The sequence below is a fragment of the Myotis brandtii genome, unplaced genomic scaffold, assembly GCF_000412655.1.
Source record: "Myotis brandtii unplaced genomic scaffold, ASM41265v1 scaffold46, whole genome shotgun sequence".
In the NCBI taxonomy this organism is placed as follows: domain Eukaryota; kingdom Metazoa; phylum Chordata; class Mammalia; order Chiroptera; family Vespertilionidae; genus Myotis; species Myotis brandtii.
This window is the reverse complement of record NW_005367587.1, coordinates 1,677,558-1,697,688: the sequence shown is the minus strand read 5'-3', so window position 1 is coordinate 1,697,688 and position 20,131 is coordinate 1,677,558. Positions and strand designations below refer to the sequence as shown.

Sequence of the window (20,131 nt, the reverse complement as noted above, 5' to 3'; positions counted from 1 at the left end):
CATGCACCTTTTCCCACATTTCTTAAGCATCACAGTATACCCAAATTCCAGTTTACCCAACACAGCACCCAGGCACATATGTAAATCTGTTGTACATTTTAAATAAACACTATCTTTGCATTTATGTTCATTAGATGTATATCTGTCTAATGAATTTAAAAATTTTGTCTAATACTTTATGTATTATAATGTCTGTAATCCACAATACTCAGTTACCTTAATATCCACACACTTTACAAGTCCATTTCCAAACAGAATGTATCACGCAGAGATTTATATGAAAGCATTCATCTTTAAAAAACATGAGCAGAGCTCTCTGGCATCGGCACATCTAATTTCACACACTTATTCAGGCTGATTTACATACAAACCTCTATTAATCATGAATAATTACTAGCATTGTTCTCTTTAATTCAGTTTTTCCAACTGTGAAATGGGAAAGAAATTATATTTTCCATGCCTACTAGCTCAAAGCAATGTTTTAAATAATATATTAAAGAGAGCTTTCAAGTTCCTAGAAAGAAAGCATATTGGATTTAAAATAATCATATTCAGATACACACATGTCTCATGATATTTAAAAGGACTGATATTTAGAGATGTACTTGTAGCATATTGTCTGAATATTAACCAGATATAAGTTCAGTGTGGCTTCATTATAGTTTGACATGTTACAGATTCTAGGAATATCTGAAATACCCACAGTGCTAACAAGTTTAAATATAGAAGTATCCCAAGGCCAAATAAAAAAATTATTATTATTCATCAACAGCATAATACTACATTTAAGCGGACCTGCAAGTTGCGCAGTTTCCTGTTGTATGGCACACCACACACACACACACACACACACACACACACTCATACACTTTCATTGGATGTCCATCAGGCACATTACCACCTATTAGACTAATTCAAAGTCATCAATTTAAAGAATCTGCCCTTTTTTCTGGTCAAAGATATAAAACATGTTTTAGAAAAGGTTTCAGTTTTTATATATATTACTCCTTTGCTACTAGCTGGTACAAACATGGGCCTTGTTTTTACTAATAGAACTTTGGCAGCCATGTCAACACAAATTTACAGCAAAATCATGAACCCTGATTAATACACATGAAGGTAATTAAGAGTTAACTTTATTACCCTGACTCTTTTACTGAGAGCAAGTCTGACTTCCTCCTGATTTTTGTTATTGGTCAAGAACCAAGTGGGAGAGTCATGCCAATACTTCACCTGAAATCAATACCAGCCAATCCAGTGATTTAGACCCAACTGTAATAGGCATTTGTCTTTGTTGAATCCATTTCTGTGTCTTTCTCTTCTCACCTCTATATCCTTCTTTCTGCTTTGTTTCCTAAACAGTTCTTATTCTCTCCCTGTTAAAATTTACTAGCAAGAATAAATCTGAAATATACTTACACTATTGTTTCAATGTCCAACAATAGCTTGGAAGTGTTACCTCTCTAAGAACTTACATTAGCTTCAAGCTAAATGGCTAAAAATCCTACAGCAACAATTTAAAAGTAGGAGACTTTTTATGCTTGGAACTCTTTCCTAATGCCTTTCACTATTTCCCTAATGTGGGTCTGCCTTCACCAGTCAGCCTTTCCTAGTGATCTCCCTGTTCTATGGATGGTTGTGCTCTTTACATTTCTAGTGCCAACTGGGATTTGAAAATGAATATATTTTTGAAAATCCAAGCTCACACTAAATTTTAATTTGATGGAAATATTTCTCTTCTATGAGCTTTATAGGGGGAAAATCTCTCAAAGTAACAATTACATTTGGGGATTAAGTTTAAGTAATTGACAGTCTTGTCTTTTTAATTAAAAGGAATAATGCTGCCTAAGAAGAGCTCAATGAGATTTGCAGCAGAAAAAATGTTGGCATGCTGTGCCTAAGGGTGAGAAGACCAGGATCTTAAATGGACAGAAAAAGCTGATGCAAGCCCCTCTAGACTTTAGAGTGCAGCCCCATTAGAACTTGCCTTGGTGTTTGCATCAGTAAGCCATTGAGCAGGAGGGCAACAGTCTATTGTGAGGGGCATTGGTGGGTATAGCCAGGAAGGAGGTCCTTTCTGTGAGAGCTTTGCTCTAGGCTCAGAGACGCTGTGTGGAACAGGAGTCCTTAAAGGAAGTGGGACTAGTTAGAGTCAAAAAGAAAAAAATAGCACATAGTCTTTTAAGAATTATGTCATCAACACAGCCTCAGCCCCTGATAAATGTCATATCATAGCCGCCAAAAGTATAAACTTAAATTTTAGTCTTTCCCTTGGTTTTCTTTCATTTGAAATTCTTATTCCTGGTTTGTATTTCTTGATTTTCTTTTTCTCCACATTGTCCACCATATTCACCTTGCATTTACATGGACACCTTTTCTTTGACATTCTAAAAAAAAAAAAAAACAAACAAACAAACAAACAAAAACAACCAAAGAAAAGTTTTGGTAGTATTAGTATTCACATCTAAACACTGGTTGTCAGTCATGCAGGCACCTCAAAGCCATTATCCCCTTTGTCTGGAGGAAACATCTGCTTCTGAAGAGGCAAGACACAAATTAACCTTAGTAACAACTCACCTGTGCACTCACTCTGTCCTCACAATGGTCTTTTGTCATCACAAGTCATTTGTCGGTATTAAATTAAAGGAGTCTTTGCATGGGGGAAAAATCAGCTTAAGTGGTCCCACCTTACATCTCCCCTATATACCACTGTGAAGAAACACACCTGCCAAGTAAGAACACAGCAGGACATGTGAGTTTGGAATTCCAATTTAAGGTGCTCATATGGATCCAGATGTATGATGGGAGTAAGCAGACCACTCACTAGGACTCCACTAAGAATTGTCAGCTTACATACACCATAAATCAGTGGGTGCAGGGAGAGACTTTACAAGTCATTTATCATGCTTTCTAATTGGACCATGGAGAGCCAAGCACCGCCATAGTTTACTGTGCTGTTTTGCTTATCACTGTGCTGATTGTCAAAGAAAGCACTTACCCCTTCTCTGTAACACATGTGTATATTTTAACACCACTAACAGGGTATCTTTACTGTAAATCATAGTTGTCCATCCTGTCTATCTGTCCTATTCCTCATAGCAGAGATTCTCACTTAACCACTCACCTTCTAAACCTTGCCATTTCAATATGACTTTTTCACCAGCCTAAGAGGACATTGTTTGGGGGCAACCACAGTATCTTGTGGTTTAAAAAACAGCAGCCCTAGCTGGTTTGGCTCAGTGGATAGAGTGCCAGCCTGAGGACTAAAGGGTCCCAGGTTTGATTCTGGCCAAGGGCACATGCCCATGTTGCGGGCTCAATCCCCAGTGTGGGATGTGCAAGAGGCAACCAATCAATGATTCTCTCTCATCATTGATGTTTCTCTCTATCCCTTTCCCTTCCTCTCTAAAGTCAATAAAAAACAAAACAAAACGAACTTTAAAAAAACAGCAGTAGGAGGTAACTGTGCCTTGGCCGTGTGTCCATTCTGTGTGCCATCCCATCCTCTTTGGTCTACACAGCACCAAGCATTCCCAGCCATGTTCTGTGTCGGAAAGTATGCATATGGATTTTGTATGACTTGGGAAGCAGGGGATGTTTGGGGGACAGAAACAGCTTAAACAAAAGAAACCAAGCAGTAGCTTGCACTTCTCTTTGTTGAATAGCAAGTTAGAGGGTAACTTGAGAGACTTGCTCTGGAGTTCCAGAACTCAGGTAAGTTCATCATCGGGAGCTGCTCAGTGCTTGCAGAGCTGAAAAAGACGGAATAATCTTGGAGGTTGGTCTTCCCTAGAGCAGTGGTCGGCAAACTCATTAGTCAACAGAGCCAAATATCAACAGTACAACGATTGAAATTTCTTTTGAGAGCCAAATTTTTTAAACTTAAACTATATAGATAGGTACATTGTTATTAACTTAATTAGGGCACTCCTAAGCTGGCCTTTGCTAAAAACGTCCTCAATCTGATTGAGGTACGTTTGCTGAGGTCGACCCCTTCCAACTCTCCCATCCACACTCGTCTTGTATACTTGTTTCGTCTATCTCCTTTCTGAAAACCGACTTCTGCACATGGGCCACAAAGTTTCAATCGCACTGTACGTGTGCGCACACACGTGGTATTTTGTGGAAGAGCCACACTCAAGGGGCCAAAGAGCCGCATGTGGCTCGCGAGCCGCGGTTTGCTGACCACTGCCCTAGAGGATCAACTCTTCTGCTCTAAGTCATTTAGTTCATAGCAGGACTTCTTTTCTGCATTTAGGTGTACTCTCCACTTGCTTTTGCTTTGTAGAGTTTCTTTTAGAGTTTACATTTTCTTTTCCTTATGACATCTAATCATTAGGAACACAAGAAAGAGCCTTCATTCTTGATGGGCAGTGAAAAACTAGTTTCTGACCCAGGTTAAGTTTATTTGATAATGACAATATTTTGATTACACCATTCATTCACTTAAAAACAAACAAACAAGCAAACAAACAAACAAACAAAACCACCAAAACACAAAACTATCCTAGTACTTTCTATGGCCAAGCTCAGAGCTGGGTCTTGGAGGACTGTGGCAAATGAGCCAGACACAGCCTCTGTGCTAATAGAGCTTACAGGTGGGCAGCAGGTGGTGAACTAAGCAATCACAAAATGCTTGGCTAAATTTACAAGACCTTTGTGGTGTTTGGAGCGCACAGAACAGGGGCACCTTAGAGAGCCTAGGTGGGTCAGAAGGCTTGCAAGTGAATGTGAAATTTAAAAGGTAGAAGAAGAGAAGGGAAAGAGGAGCCGAACATTCTAGTACATACAAAGGTCTAAAATCCAAAGGGAGACGAACAATATTAAGTCCAATTAATTTTAGAAATCTGAAAAACAAAACATACTTTTTGCCCTAAGAATTTATTACTTCTCTTCATTTGTATCAGTCCTGTTTAAAAAAGAAAAAAAGGCAAGCCAAAGGAGTTAAAGGGCATCGGCATTTCCACCCTCTGTTACTCTTAGGACAAGAAAGACCACCTGTACAGACATGTACCAATGCTCACACTGTGTGGCAGGGGGCACTATCCAGGGTAAGTTTTCTGGATACTGAGAGCCCACGATCTGGCAGAATCTCTAGAGAGAACTTCCAGCCTTTCAATATGGAGGCTGATTGGTAGGTTTTTGTTTTATTTTATGGGGATGACCCAGTTAAAAGGAGCCTTCAGTGTTTCCCAGGAGTTTCCCCGGAACCTGGCTGTACCATTATGTTTGGAGTCATAGATAAACCACTGAGGCCTCCTGGCGCTCGATGGGGGTCCACAGCAGACCCGCCTTTACCCATTCTGCACTATGGTGGTTAGTGCCATGTATGCAGGTCCGAGGGTAACTAGGCGCATCCCACCATTTTTAATCCCTTATCTTCTTATTTCCAAGAGCCTTAAAACCCCAGGAAATCTCATAAATTCACTTGTTATCTCTGCATTCAAATTCCATAGGCCAGTTACCTCGTTTCATGGTACTTGAATGTTCTTTTATTTTGAAATATACAAAATAAAAATACACTTTAAATGGACTAAAGATAATCTTGAATCCCTTGGAATGTAAATCTAAAATGTATTTTAAAACCAATTTGAAGATCACATATAAGCTCCTTCCTCAGAGACATAGAAAAAAGAAGAAAACCAGGAAGGTTGAACATCTCTAGAGACCTACCCAAACCTATGCCTTTAATCCTTGTTAGCGAGTAAAATGAATGAAGTCATGAAAGGCTGTAAAATGTATGTTTTTAAACGCGGAAAACATAATCTACATTGCAGCAACAACTGAGAAGACTTGGGGCTGGGAGGTAATTCTTAATCTCATTGAATTTGGAGATGACTGGTCGTCAATTCCAACAAGGGGTAGAAGGCCAGGATAGTACCCACAGATGTAATGGGTATATTCTGGGCACGAGGGCAAAACTTGTTTCTTTAAGACAGAAACTACATATCTGACCCTAATATCTTACCTGACACTTGATTCAAATGAGTTGACTTCTGGAGTTTATCTAACCTTACACAGATTTTAGGTGAAATGGCCCAGGGAAACCACTTTATTAAACTTAGCCTCAAGCATTCTCTAACGTTCTAATTCATTGATTATTAAAAATTAAACCTCTAAAGCTAAATGAGAAGCCTGCAGGATCTGAGAAAGCTGACTTGGGTAAGAGACTTGGTGAAGCCCTCTTTTTATGTTGGTGAGACTGTACGTTCTGGGACAGTGCATCTTGCCACTGAGCAAAGCCCAGGCTATTAAAGTCAAACCATGCACCTCTACTTTCTCTACAGAGCACTTGCATTAAGCCTACAGGTAGAAGGACCTCATAAACCCATATGATACATTTTTTATTGCATCCTATTTCATGGTGTTAGGACTATGTTTGTTACAAAAATTAGACCTCACCTACCATAGTTTCTCTTTGGTTTTACTATATGATACCAGCCAACTAAAAAGTTGGGGCAGGGGGTTCGGCAGGGGTGGTGGGGAGAAATTAAATCTTCTTGTAATGTCCAGCCAAAGCCAAATAATCAGAAACTGATTATTAACTTCCCCCAGACATAGAGGATATTTTTTAAAAATATATTTTATTGATTTTTTTACAGAGAGGAAGGGAGAGGAGGGATAGAGAGTTAGAAACATCAATGAGAGAGAAACATTGATCAGCTGCCTCCTGCACACCCCCCACTGGGGATGTGCCTGCAACCAAGGTACATGCGCTTGACTGGAATCGAACCTGGGACCCTTCAGTCCACAGGCCGACGCTCTATCCACTGAGCCGGGCCAGTCAGGGCGAGGGTATTTTTAATGCCTTGATTTGTCTTTATAAATAGTTTTCTATTCTGATAATAAGTGTTATTCATTTCCATTATGGAAGAGCTTGAAAATTTATGAAACTATAAAGAATAAAATAAAGATCATACATAAGCTCCTTCCTCAGAGATAACACCATTGACGTGATTTAAACAAATGCTTTGTCTGAATGTGGGAGCTGCCAGTGTACTATAGAACATTCAAGTGAAAACATCTAAACTGTCCTCTATTCTCTGCCCTCTCTCAGGCCTGGCATGTTTCTGTGACTTGCTCAAGGTCATGGCTGAGGCTGGCGCAGCAGCCGCTCTCCTACCTGGGCCAGGGCTCTCCCCTCAGTGACAGGCACACTCTCAGCAATTCCAGGTCCTAAATCAATCCTGACTTATTTTTTTCAGGAGATTTCTTTACATTTGCCTTGTGTCACCTGCAGGATTTACAGTTAGAATCCCCCTTTCAGATGTGGGAGCTCCTGCTTGCTCTCTCTGAATTGATGTATTAACATTTTTCCTTTTGTAAATTTGTCTTTTTTTAATGAAATGACTTTTTACTTAATTTTTTCTAATTCTCTTCAGTACAGGACATTTGGTTCATAGAGAGTTAGCCCACTAATAATGAGAAGAAGGAGTGAGTAACAAATATTTTACCTACATTATATAAGGAGAAATTATGTCAGCATTAGTTTTGGTTTGGATTTATTCATTCATTCATTCAACAAGGAGTTATCATTATATGTCCAAGGTGACCAATATCCTGGCCAATCATTTATGTCCCTGACACACCCTAAAATAGCATCAAACATCTGAAGCCAACTGTAATACAGAAAGCCCGTATAAGTATTTGAAAGTAAAGTGTAACTAGATTTTGACCCAAATCTAGCTAAGGGAGGCCAACTTCATGTCTCAACATTGATGACATGCTAAGGCTTCTTCATTTTCCAAAATAAATTGATAAATTCTCTTATTAGTTAGGACAATGGTTCATCAATGAACACACACATGCAGGAATAACCTTAATTTTGAGGTTTAGACCCATTTCTTTATTTTGGCTTTTTCTCCCTGAGCTAGACCTAGACTGATTACTGTGATTCTTAGAGCACATGACTCTAGAAATATTAGGCATTAGGGTTTATACAACATGAATATAGTGCATGGGAGAAAATAAAAAACTGACAATCTAAACAGAAATCACAGGCATATCCTTTTCTATGTCAAAATAAAAATAATAATAATAATACAAGTAAATAAACACTGCTAATCCCTAAAGTCTCTGAGTACAGTGGAGAAACCTTTGAGAAAGAAACTAATAACTTGCAAAGTGTGGCTTTGAAAACTGAATTAATAAAAATGTCCCCATTATAACCACTATAATAATAAAGGTGTGTTGTTGTTTTTTTCCAAACCTTGGCAAAAAAAAAAATGAGTCAGAGCACAAAAACTAAAAATTCCGTGGAGGACCTTCACAAATGTTACGCTTCAGGTCCTCGACAGTGGTGAGGGAGGAAGCAGCAGCAATGGCATCTTCTCCTTTGTTTCTTTGATTAAATTTCATGATTTTAACCCCACCCCTCTCTCACTCTTTCCAGGCAACTGGAGTATACAATCCCTATTGAATGTGGACCTTCCCTCTCCCCTGAACAAGCACTCTTACTAATTCTTGCCCAGAAAAAAAAAAGTGCCATTAATTATTTTAGTTCTCTAATATGTCATTTTGAAAGCCTGTTTAGGAGACTGGCCTTCTAGAAAGATTTGTGCCATATACAGCAGAAGGGAGAATGTTTCCTTGTTCAAATGGCTGTGGGAGGTAAAAAAAAAAATCTGTTTATGTTCAAGTATACACCCTGGAATTAGAAAAACTATGCAAACAATAAGAACCCCCACACTCTGAATATCCTACATGTGGGCAGGAATGAATGCATATAAGCAGAGGACTGGACGGAAGCTGTCAAGAGTCAAAGCACTGAAACATCAATTATTCTTTTTATGGGATTGTTGTGCCCTCATCTCCTCTCACAGATAGAATGCAATGCAGGCAATGCCAAAATTGTTCATAAACATGGATATGAAAATTTTCTCAGGTAATAAGGGAGTTATCAAACTATAAACTCTAGAGTTACTAAGGAAGCATCTCTTATCTTCACAATACTCACTTTTATTGAGAGAGAGAGAGAGAGAGAGAGAGAGAGAAGTATTGGAGGGAAGGGAAGGAATAAATCTTCTAGCCTCTGAACAAAAAATAAGCTTGGATTTTTATTTTCTAAGGTTTAGAATTCAGTTAGCCATGAGAATATTCTTAAATAAAGCTCAACCCTCCAGAAAATGTCCTACCTGCCAGGATTTGGAGACTGATGAAAGGGCCTCCTGGCCCCATATGGCTCTTCAAATGGCTGAACCTTAGGATTAAGGCATGGTGGTTCCAAAAGGAGAATAGAATCTTCCCCTGCCTAGAATCAGCTAGGGCAGCATTTGGGGCTTTAATTGATTGATTCATTGATTCATTATTCATTCATGCACTCTGGATATTTATTCAGCAAATCTATTGGACACAATCTGTGCTAGAGAAATACTGAGCTGAGGCTACAGTAGTGAACCGGAAGACATCATCTGTGCCCATGAGAAAGGCTAAATCAGAACTTTTTAATGCTGCAGGTTTGTCTAACATGGATGGATGTAGACTCTCGAAAAATCAAAAGTAAAAAAAAGTTAGCATAAATCAATTTGTGAAGGCACTTCCCTTTTCTTGTGTTGCTTCTTTCCCCATTGCCTCCTTGTACCCTCTCATCACAAGGTAATATCTAGGCACATGCTAATTCCAGAGAATTCTAGAACTTTCTCTGTACTAGACTCCCCCAAAGTTTTATCCATTGTATAGCTACAGTAGATTTATCTTTTTATTTTATTATTTGGACCTGCACTGCCACACTTACTTGTTAAATGTGTTTCCTAAAGCAAGATAGATATGTAGAGAGATGTTTTCCTGAAAGGCATACATATCATATGTTTTAGGTATGGTCTAATGAGTATGTCCAGGGAATGCCTACAGAAATAATATCCCTGGCAAGGCTGTTTTTCTCAAGAACTTTGCACTAGAAAAAGAATAATAATTTTTTAGTTGTTAAGGATCAAAAGAAATTTTTTTCTTGTCTATAAGAATAGGAAAGACTCCCTTTTGGAAAGTAACATTTTGGTCCTGCCCTGACTGAAAAAAAGAAATGTTGCTTTTATTTTTCCAACGACTGCCACCTGGTGGACATGGGAGATTCTTTTAGACAGTAGCTAGGACTATGTCTTAGTATTAACACAAGATGGCAGCACACAACCAGATTTTCAAAGAGCCAGACAAAAAAGAAATCAGTTCCACAGCTACTGGTGTGCAGCTAGCTGTTCTTATGGAGGCAGTTAAGGCATTCCTCTGTGAGGAAAAAATTGTTACATGATTAAACACCTCTTTCTTAGCAAAAGAGAAAGTGGGCATATGTGTGACAAACAGAAGGAAAAAAAAATCAGGATTTTTCTCCTCAAAAGAATAATGTTCTATTCCAACAGAATATGATAAATAGAAAAGAATAGTACCAAATAAGCACTCCACCCTCTTTTCCTAAAGACAAATGGAATTCCAAAGATTAATATCAGTAGAGTTTCACAAACCAGTTCATTCATTGCAATAAGGAGGACTTCCTAAAATTTAAGTGGTAAGCTAATTTGCTTATTAAAGATTTTCAAGCAAATGCATATTTTGTATGATTTTATAGTATTTTCTTTATATAGTGTAATATTTACAATACTTTTAAATCCTTCTTTTAATGAGCTCTTTTTAATTGATTAGAGATCAATTAAGGGATCTGTTTAGGCCACAGAGACTCGCACCCAAGCCTGTGCCAGTGACTGGTTAACCCCCGCACATTTCTGACCAAAATGCTGCCTGACCAGTCTGCTTCCCTATCACTTCAGTGTGTTAGCTTCTCTCAATGTTTTGTTCATCTATACTGTTGCAGTAGATTTTTCAATTTTTTAAAATTCTCTTTTTCCACCAAACTTTCACTGATATTTCTCTGTAGAAGGTATTTTACCACAAATCTGACAACTCTCATTTATTGAGCACTTACTGTGTGTCTGGCAGCATTCTGAGTATAATATGATAATTTATATAATTGATAAAACAAATTTATAAGGAGTATGTTGATTAAACGTATTTTACAGATGATAATACTGAGGCAAAGAGAGGTTAAGTAATTTTTTTTTCTAGCTTAAGCAAAGCCATTGGTCTTCCTATCAGCCCAGGTTTCTGAACAATTGCTTGCAATTATTCCATGTGGACCAGGGGAAACCAAGTGTTCTTTACATAAAGATGCTACCATCAGGAATTAGGCTTCTTTGGGTGAAGAGCACCATTCTGTGACCTTGAGAGGTTCTTACAAATTCTAAGGAACAATAAACTAAACCGCTTACCCCAAGAAAGAAGGGAAGTTGTGCTTTGCATAAGAGCCAAACTCTTCCCAGTCAATTCTGAATCATTTCAATGTGCCAGTCATAACCCTAGAGTTGTTAGGACTATAGATATAGCCTTGATTTCAGAAAAATACCAGGTTGTATTGAGAATAATGGAGAGCGTCCTGGCTGTAGAACTGGAAACCTTGAATTATAGTCTCAACTCTGCCTCAGGCTGTGTGACATTGGGTAACTGATTCGCCTCTCTGGGTCACATATTGTGATGAGCATATTTTCTATAGTGCCTTTTCAACAATTTTTAAGGCAATATGTGGATTTAAGGAAATGTTGTCAGAGCAGGTATTGTGGAAATAAACAACAAGTGGTGGTGTGTTTAATATACAATTGGAACATCAGTGGGAAAATGATCAGTGAGGTCAAAAGGTGGAGTTCAGTGTTGCATGTCTTGATGGAACCTCGCTCCATGTCTGTGGTGAGAGTGACATCAGTTACAGGCTTCTACTCAGAAAGGAACAGAATTCTCCCTCCATCCTCTGTATGGGCATTCATGCAGAAGACTTCCAATACTTCTGCAGGTAATGGACTAGCTCTTTGAGGACTAAGGGCAGGTGCTGATGATCGAGCATCTTCAGAAGAGCATCTGGAGGTCCAACAGGAATGGTGATACAATGGGGCATTCACACTGGGCCTCCACATCCACCCCACATCTGACCAGTTTAGGGGAACTGTCCCCGTGTGTAGTCACAGCTTGCTCTTATGAATAGTCTGGCTGATACTAGTTTTGCTAATGCTGAATTACAGCCAAACATTTTCAAGACTTCAGACACTAGGACAATTGTGCTCTTATAGCCATGTGACTTTCTTTGGATAAACAAATGAAAAATCCATGAGGGAGAGGATTCATCAATGGCACTGAACCTCAGAAACTCTGCACACCTCCTTCTGAGGACCTGACCCATTTGTGCTAAGTCAGAGAATAAAGACTTCAGCTACTCAGGTTCTCTGTTGTTTTAACAGTCTCAGATCCTCTGTTAGGAGGGTGCTTGGCATATTTATTTTTCTCAGATTTCAGTGATTCCAGATCTACTCTTGTGACCCAGTGAGCATTCGGAGTGCCTTCCTGCACTGGCTGTGCTCCAACAGGGAACGTAACAGACACAGCCCCTGCTTCCACAGCACCCACAGTCCCGTAGTGAAGACGAGCATTAATCAGAACTTCACACACATGTACTTGAAATTAAAACTGAGATGAGTGTTACGAAGGAGAGCAGAAATATAGGGAGTTTATTTTACCAAGGAGACTACCTTCCCTCTGGAAGTTATACCTGAATTCTGAAGGATGAGTGAAATTTCTAGTAGAAATATTATTGGGCCATTGGCCCCAGGACAGAGAAATTAAGGCAGGCTCGTGGTCTGGATTGCAGAGAAGATGAACAATGATGAGGCTGGAGAGGAGAGGGGGCAGAGGCACAGGTGCCCTGCTAAGAATTTGGGTGTTTATCCTAGAAGTTTCAAACAGGACAATGAGTCCACTAGATGTCCAATTCAAATGCTCTCTTTGTCTTCAGAATCCAATCAATGTACTTCCTTAGAAAAAGTATATTATTCAGGGACACAAGGCGATGCCCTGGTCTTCAAGAAGAAAAAAAAATCATATTCTGCAGCCTTGGTTTGGGTTTCTGTATTTGACCAACCATTCAGTTGGTCCTCAGATTCAGAGTGGTATCCTATGGAAAGTCTTCATATTGGCATCTACAGATCTCAAAGTATTGTGGTTTAGTTGATAAGACAACTTAAAAGGAAATACAAGTATTTGACCTATTTTAGCTTCAACAATTCTGGGATTTATTTATACATTCAACAAATATGTATTGAATACCTACTGCATGCCAGGCTCTAATTTAGGCACTATGGATACAATGGTTGACAAAATTATATCTAATAAAGAGGGAATATGCTAATTGACCCTCACACCATCACAAAGATGGCGGCACCCACAGCCAATAAGGAGGGAATATGCTAATTGACTGCCACACCCTCAAAGACGGCAGCCCCCAGTTCCCTCAGCCCCATCAGGGCGGCAGGCACATGGAAAGGCCGGGCCTGCCCCCAGGCTTGTGCTGCCAGCAATGGCAGCAGCAGAGGTCTGATGGGGGCATCGCCTTCCCCTGATCACCAGGTTGCCTCCTGCCCCTGAGGGCTCCCAGACTGTGAGAGGGGGCAGTCCAGGCTTAGGGACCGCCCCCTCCAGTGCATAAATTTTCATGCACTGGGCCTCTAGGGTGCATATACAAAAAAATTCATGCACGGTGAGGGGGGCGCTTCCTTAGCCCAGCCTGCACACTCTTGCAATCCGGGACTGCTGGCTCATAACCATTCACCTGCCTGATTGCCCCTAACCACTCGCCTGCCCGCCTCATTGCCCCTATTTGCCTCTGCCTGCCTGCCTCATTGCCCCTAACTGCTCACCTGCCTGCCTGATCATCCCTAACCACTCTGCCTGCTTGCCTGATCACCCCTAACCACTCTGCCTGCCTGCCTGATTGCCCCAACCACTTGTTTGCCTGCCTGATCACCCTCTGCCTTGGCCCCTGCTGCTGCGGCTTCATCCAGAAGGATGTCCAGAATGACGTCCAGAAGGCCGTTTGGCTGGTTGGTCTAATTAGCATATTACAATTTCATTATTATAGATGCTATTGTTGCCCTCTAAAGTATCTAAGGGAGGAGATAAACTCTCTACACACAACTAAGTAAATATATAACATGATGCCAAGTAGTGCTAAGTGCTATTAATATTAATAAGTCAGAGTAAAAGAATAGAAAGTAACAGGGTATCGTTTTTTGATAAAGTGATGGGAGAAGTCCTTCCTGAACTGGTAACTAAAACAGTTTAGCAGAAATCTGAATGAAGTGACCGAGTGAGCCATCCAGAGATCTGGGGAAAGAGGATCTCAAGCAGATGACCCAGCAGGTACAAAAGCTTTAAAGTTGGAACTCATTTAGCATTTTGGGTGAAAAGAAAGAGTGGAGCCAACCAGGGGCAAAATGGTAGGACAGTGTTGGGATCCAGACACATTCTATCATTTCACTAAATTGCAGTCAAGAGTTCATCTTCATGCCATACTCAGAGTGCTTGCACTTGTCTACACATATACTAACATGTGACATCAAGTATTTGTAGTTACAAATTGATTTTGCCACCTCCAAATGCACAACATTTGTTCCAACCAACCAATCTCTTTCCACATACCTTTCTTTCCATCTCTATCAATATGTGATTCTACTAGAATGCTTTTCCACCTTTCCTCTCATTCTCCTTTCAGTGGAGAGTACCAGGCTACTTTTGTGCTTATTCTCAATTGGTAAAAAATTTTTACCTGTTTTTGTTTTGCTAAATGTTTCTTTTTTAGAAATTGGCACGACCATGCACTTCAAGCAAAAAGGTATGGTTCTTATTTCTAATTACCTTCTACATGTTAAAATTAAAATTTCACAGCAGTGTGTTAGGGTCTTATATACTGGAGTTTATTTCATCTCAACTATTTGTGAAAATAATTTCCATAACACATTTGCCACTATTTATTCCAAAATTGTAAACTTTCTCTTTCACAAAAAGCCTCTACTACCCATGTCTACACTATTGCTTTAGTTATTCACTTTTGAATGTCTGGAACTGAGCAACTTATCCCCCTCCCACTTTCCTCATCTTAAGTGCCCATGGTTGATTCTTGCAGAGCTGTACTTTTTGGAAATGTTCACTGCCCAGTTGCATAGAACTGACTTAACTGTTACTTGTTGGCTATTCAAGTGGATATATTTCTAAGGAAAATAGAGTAGGGTCTCCTAAAACAAAGGACTTGAGAATTTAATACTCCCCCCTGCCTCAGCGTTCTCCCAGGTCTTCATCTACCCTCACCCTGCTGAAGTACACCAGGGTTGCTGGGATCTCCTAGGAATTGCCCTCCAACTGCCCCATGTACTTCCATCAGCCATGTGGCACATAATTCACATACTTTTCCCTACAACAACAATGCACTCAGGTTAAAGCTTCAATAAATAGACCCTAAAATGCAAACAATTACCAATTACCTCTTTACAAGTTCAAAAGAAATCTCTAGACCAGAGCCACAGAGGAATCTTTGTGGCCAGATACCACCCTCCTTAAGTCCTTGTGGCCACCCACTTGGATTGGTAATTGTCTTTTATGAAGATGTCTTCTTCTCTGAACCTCAAAGGAGATGAGACAACCAAGATCATTATCAATAGTGAAAACGATTCTTGTGTGTTTTAGACCCCACCGGTGACCAAGAACCACAGAGATTATGGACACATTGTTGCTTATTCAGGAAAGGGCCAGCATTTTGTTTATATCAGCTCTAGCTAGTCCCCACAGAAGGCAGCAAGGAGGAGGCAACCAGAAATATATACATAGAACCAATATCATTTGGGGCAAGAAGATCTAAGCTACTGCCCTCTTCAGCCCTTCTCTCCCCAATGCCATGATTATCAATTATAGTTGAATCTTAAGTAGTGGAACATAGGATACCTCAGGGCTTTGGTGTGGATATAAAAATAAGGCACAGGTTGTGTGTGTGTGTGTGTGTGTGTGTGTTTCTCCAGAGACCATTGAGATAAATTCCAACTGTCACCCAAAGAAATTCTAAGTATTGGCCTAAAATTTCAGAATTTTACATGGCAAAATATTTGATGCTGTTTTGATGGAAAAGATGTGATAATTCCAACTTTATTGTGAAACCCTACCCAAAACTCACTTTATAGAGAGGGGAGATAATGCATAAAGAATTATGTAGGAGGAGCCCAAATTTAATTATAAGACACAGGGCTCAAGGAAAACATCAATGTATCTCTTGTTCTACTCACAATTTATTCAGCCAGAGGAAGCTAAACTGGCTGAATATGGACAGCAGATGGCGCCAAAGTCAGTCTTTTCAGGCTTCCCTTAATTAAACATGGCTTCCCAGGCCTCTACGTGCCTATCTGGATAATATTTAAGAGAGATTTGGGAGATTATTTTTTTCTCTCACTTAAGTGTTAACTATGTTGTTTAAGTTTTTATCTTATTTTAAGTCACTCAGTCAGCCCTTAGTAATTATAAGGAGTAATTCAAACTTAAACTTGTCTGGCCTTCCCTCTTTTCTTGTATGGCTGAACTATGTACAGGAATAAAATTATGATCGACCTCGATGGCTCAGGATGAAAGGCTTGCCCAACAATCACTAAGGGTGTGACTAATGATTATATTGAATACATCTAGCCCCCAGTCTTTGAAATGATATCCAGGAGATCAACAGAAATATCTTGTCCAAATTTGAATCACAAAGTTTCACTAAGAGTGTGCTCTCTAAAGCAGGTGTTGAAAAATCACCTGTCCTTACTTTGGGATTTTACTGAAAGACTGATCAATTGGCTCAGCATCCTGCATCAGGTTTGTAGTATATACACTTTGCCAAAAAATACTCACATTCCTCAATTTCAGGATGCTGTATCATTCTTGCCCTGAGTCACACATTCCCTTTTTAAGCATTATGATGGCAAAGTGTAATCTAGCATTCACCTTGACACAGTCTCATTTATCATCCTGTCCTGGGGTTGAGAACCTAGACCTGGTGAGTTGACTCAAGACTTTCAATCTTCCTGCAGCTAAATTTTGCCCCTTTGGGTCAAACATTGAAAGCCTTGACCCAATTCACAAACTAACCCTTGGATTCAGGGGTATTTTGTGCCTTTCTGTAATCCGGATAGCTATAGTTAATAGCAATAATGATTCTGCTACCATTTGTTGAATATCTACTAGATACCACACATGTAAGCATGTGCATACACATATACATACGCACGTATAGAATGTGACTGAAGATCAAGATATGGTATTTGTCTGTTATGTGATAAGCGTGTAGCAATTTTTGAATTGTGGTTCTATTTGCCCATCTATTCTTAAGGCTACTTCATGTTTGCAGACTCTTGCTTTCATTCTATCTGTCTGTATGGGAAAATACTTGCTAAGCCTGGCCATCTGGTGTGGGAAATAAGTTTTACCATTTGCATTTCCTCAAATAAGCAGAAATTTCATAACTATGAACTAAAACATAATTAATGATTTAGCTGATTATTTTCCTCAAAATGGCCATTAACTGAAGTACTCTCCTACGCAGTTATATATACATATCTATAATTGCATACCCCCTTGTGATGATTCCCCAACTGTCTCCCATTTACCTTTGCATTTTTCAAGCCTATTTACTTACTCTCAAAACCAATTGTGAAAAGAGAAAGTCATATAAGTACATCAAATAGCTATATGAGAGCACTTAAAAAATAATAACTGACAGATCTACAAAATTCACTTCAACTATGTTATAATTTTATTAAGGATAAAATTAAAGATTATTAATAGTCATATACTTGAATTCCATATATGTAACATAGAATATCATGTGAAAGTGATAGTTTATTCTCAGTTATGTGTATGAAAACACCAATAATACCAGTGTATATCATATGTATATATATGAATATGCATATAACATATATTCTTCTCTAATACCTATGTATGTACATAATTAGCAAAATGTTATATTAAACATGTTTATCTAGGTTCATATATGTCTATATTTCAATGATGGAATTTCTGCTTTCTCAAACATTTACTGCCCTTCAAAAAAATGGTAAGACTAGGCTTCTTAGACTTCCCAGGTACCTTCAACTCCAAGATGCCTTATGATAATCTAGTCTATACCAGCACTAAAAATAAAGTTAAAGAAATAGGCAGGATTAGAGTCTTTCTGGGAACCTTCTGTTTCACAGCATCCCTATCTCAAATCTGTTTAACCAGGAATGACATAAGTTTGTGTGTAGTCTTTCTCTGCTTCACTGACACACTAATTCAAACAAATGTGCCACTGAGCTCATGCTACCTACAGCATATAGAGGAGCTAAAATGCCCATCAGGCCAGAAGCCTTGGGAGCTGCCGTTAAGAAAGCTTAAAGATACCACAGGGCCAAAGGTAGGGAGGAGACAAGTAGAGGGTGAGTAAGGCTCAGAACACTTGGATTTTAATCATGATTCCTAATCAGGTGCATCATGCAGGAAACATGATCTTCTTGAACCTTAACTCCTCATGAAAGGTATGAATCTCAAGGTAGCTAAAGTGCTTTTATATTAATATGATCCTATAGCCACTCAGAAAATTAAAAGATTGATTGATTGAATATTTAAAATTTTAATCTGCAGTTTCATATCTTTACATATAATAAAGCTCATTTTATACTATAACTTTGTTGTTCAAAGTTTGTATATATTCATATTTTATAGTAATATTTTTAATGCTTAGAAGATGCCATTCTAGTCTAAATATTCTATTGAAATCACTTTTTTAAAAAAGATAATGGATGTCTTCATGTTGATTTGTTTGTTCTGGCTATTGTTTTAAGCAAAGACAAATTTCATTTGCCAAATGTTGGCCAAGAGACTCATTGGCACCCCTTCGCTTGATAACTTGTGTAGTAGTGACAGGCAAAGACTGGAGCCAGCTGCCTGGGTGAAAACCCCAGCTTACTAGCTGTGTAAACTTGTGCAATAGGTTTCATCTCTCTCTGCCTGTTATCTCGCTGTAAAACTGGGCTCATTGAGTACCTGCCTCACAGCATGGTAGTGTGCTTGTATTTGTAAAGCATTTATAACAGTACCTTGCAGTAAGAGCTACCTAATTGTCTACTGGTTTTGTTTGGTTGTTGTTGCTGTTATAATTTATTCTCTCTCTCTCTCTCTCTCTCTCTCTCTCTATATATATATATATATATATATATATATATGGAGAATGTTTTTGATTTCAACACTTTCCCTGTAAATTTACCTCTAATCTGGTATGTTTATTGACAATTTTGACAACATTCACATACCAGAGATGCTTCATTGCACTTGAACCATCATAAGTTTAAACACACACTCACATATACACTCATTCACACAGATTCGTCTGCATGTGTGCCCTCAAAACTTCAAAGTGACCCATAATTATAGTCACACCAATCTCTCTTTTGAATGTCATCATCTAAACATACAGTCTTCAATCCCAAAGTCTTGGTTGTGAAAAATACTAGTATTTTCTTTTTAAAATGATCTTTACAAAAGAACCATACAAAAGGAGAGAGTGGACAAGCAAAGCATAGGAGACAAGCTCTTCAGAGCAACATTTTCTGCCCCAATCCTCCTCATTCTGTCAACACATACATCGCTTCTCCACTTTCCTTTCCAATCCAATCTCCCTCTTGGATCTATAGCCACACTTACACACCCCAATCCTGTCCACCTGGGGAAAACCAGTCACACAGACTGTCACTCCAGGTTGAATTCTGGGCAACTTCAAGCTTAGTCTTGTTTCTGGTTTGGACCTGCCTCTTTAACCTCCCTAAGTCGTGTTTGTTTGTTGTTTTTCTGTTGTTGTTGTTGTCTTTACTTTTGATTTTTAAACTGTCAAAGTTAGAGTTTGGACCAGGTGATCCCCTTCTGCCTCTTAAAATTCTACAATGAGTTGACTTAATTTCCACCTTGAAGCTCAAGTGTCACCAGTCATAAATATTACTTGGAAAGAGCTCTCCTCCCTGTAACCAATAAATAATTACTGCTTCCCCCATGAGAAACAAGAGGGTCACAGATTGGTTCCATGTTTTATTGATGGAGATGCTGTGATAAATCAGCTGGAGGAGCCCGTGTCTGGCTGCAGAAGGACCCTCACCAATGGTTGGAATCTTAATGAGTGCTGGCTTTGGCTGCCATGCCGAGTGGAGCACGCAAGAGGAGGCTGGGTGAGGAGGGACCTGCCACGACCTCAGACACGTCAGGGACAGCTGGTTTA

At 39.2% G+C, this 20,131-nt stretch overlaps 1 protein-coding gene across 2 annotated transcripts in view; it reads left to right on the top strand.

Annotated features, from left to right (window-relative positions):
* LSAMP (limbic system-associated membrane protein) overlaps window positions 1-20,131 on the top strand; it is a 663,422-nt gene that overhangs the window by 635,111 nt on the left and 8,180 nt on the right. The window contains exon 8 of one of the 2 annotated variants that reach the window (XM_005875320.2): window positions 14,666-14,698. The exons of the other annotated variant lie outside the window; for it this stretch is intronic. Coding sequence (XP_005875382.1) covers window positions 14,666-14,698 — 33 coding nt within the window. The remainder of the gene's footprint in view (window positions 1-14,665; window positions 14,699-20,131) is intronic. 2 annotated transcript variants of the gene reach the window in all.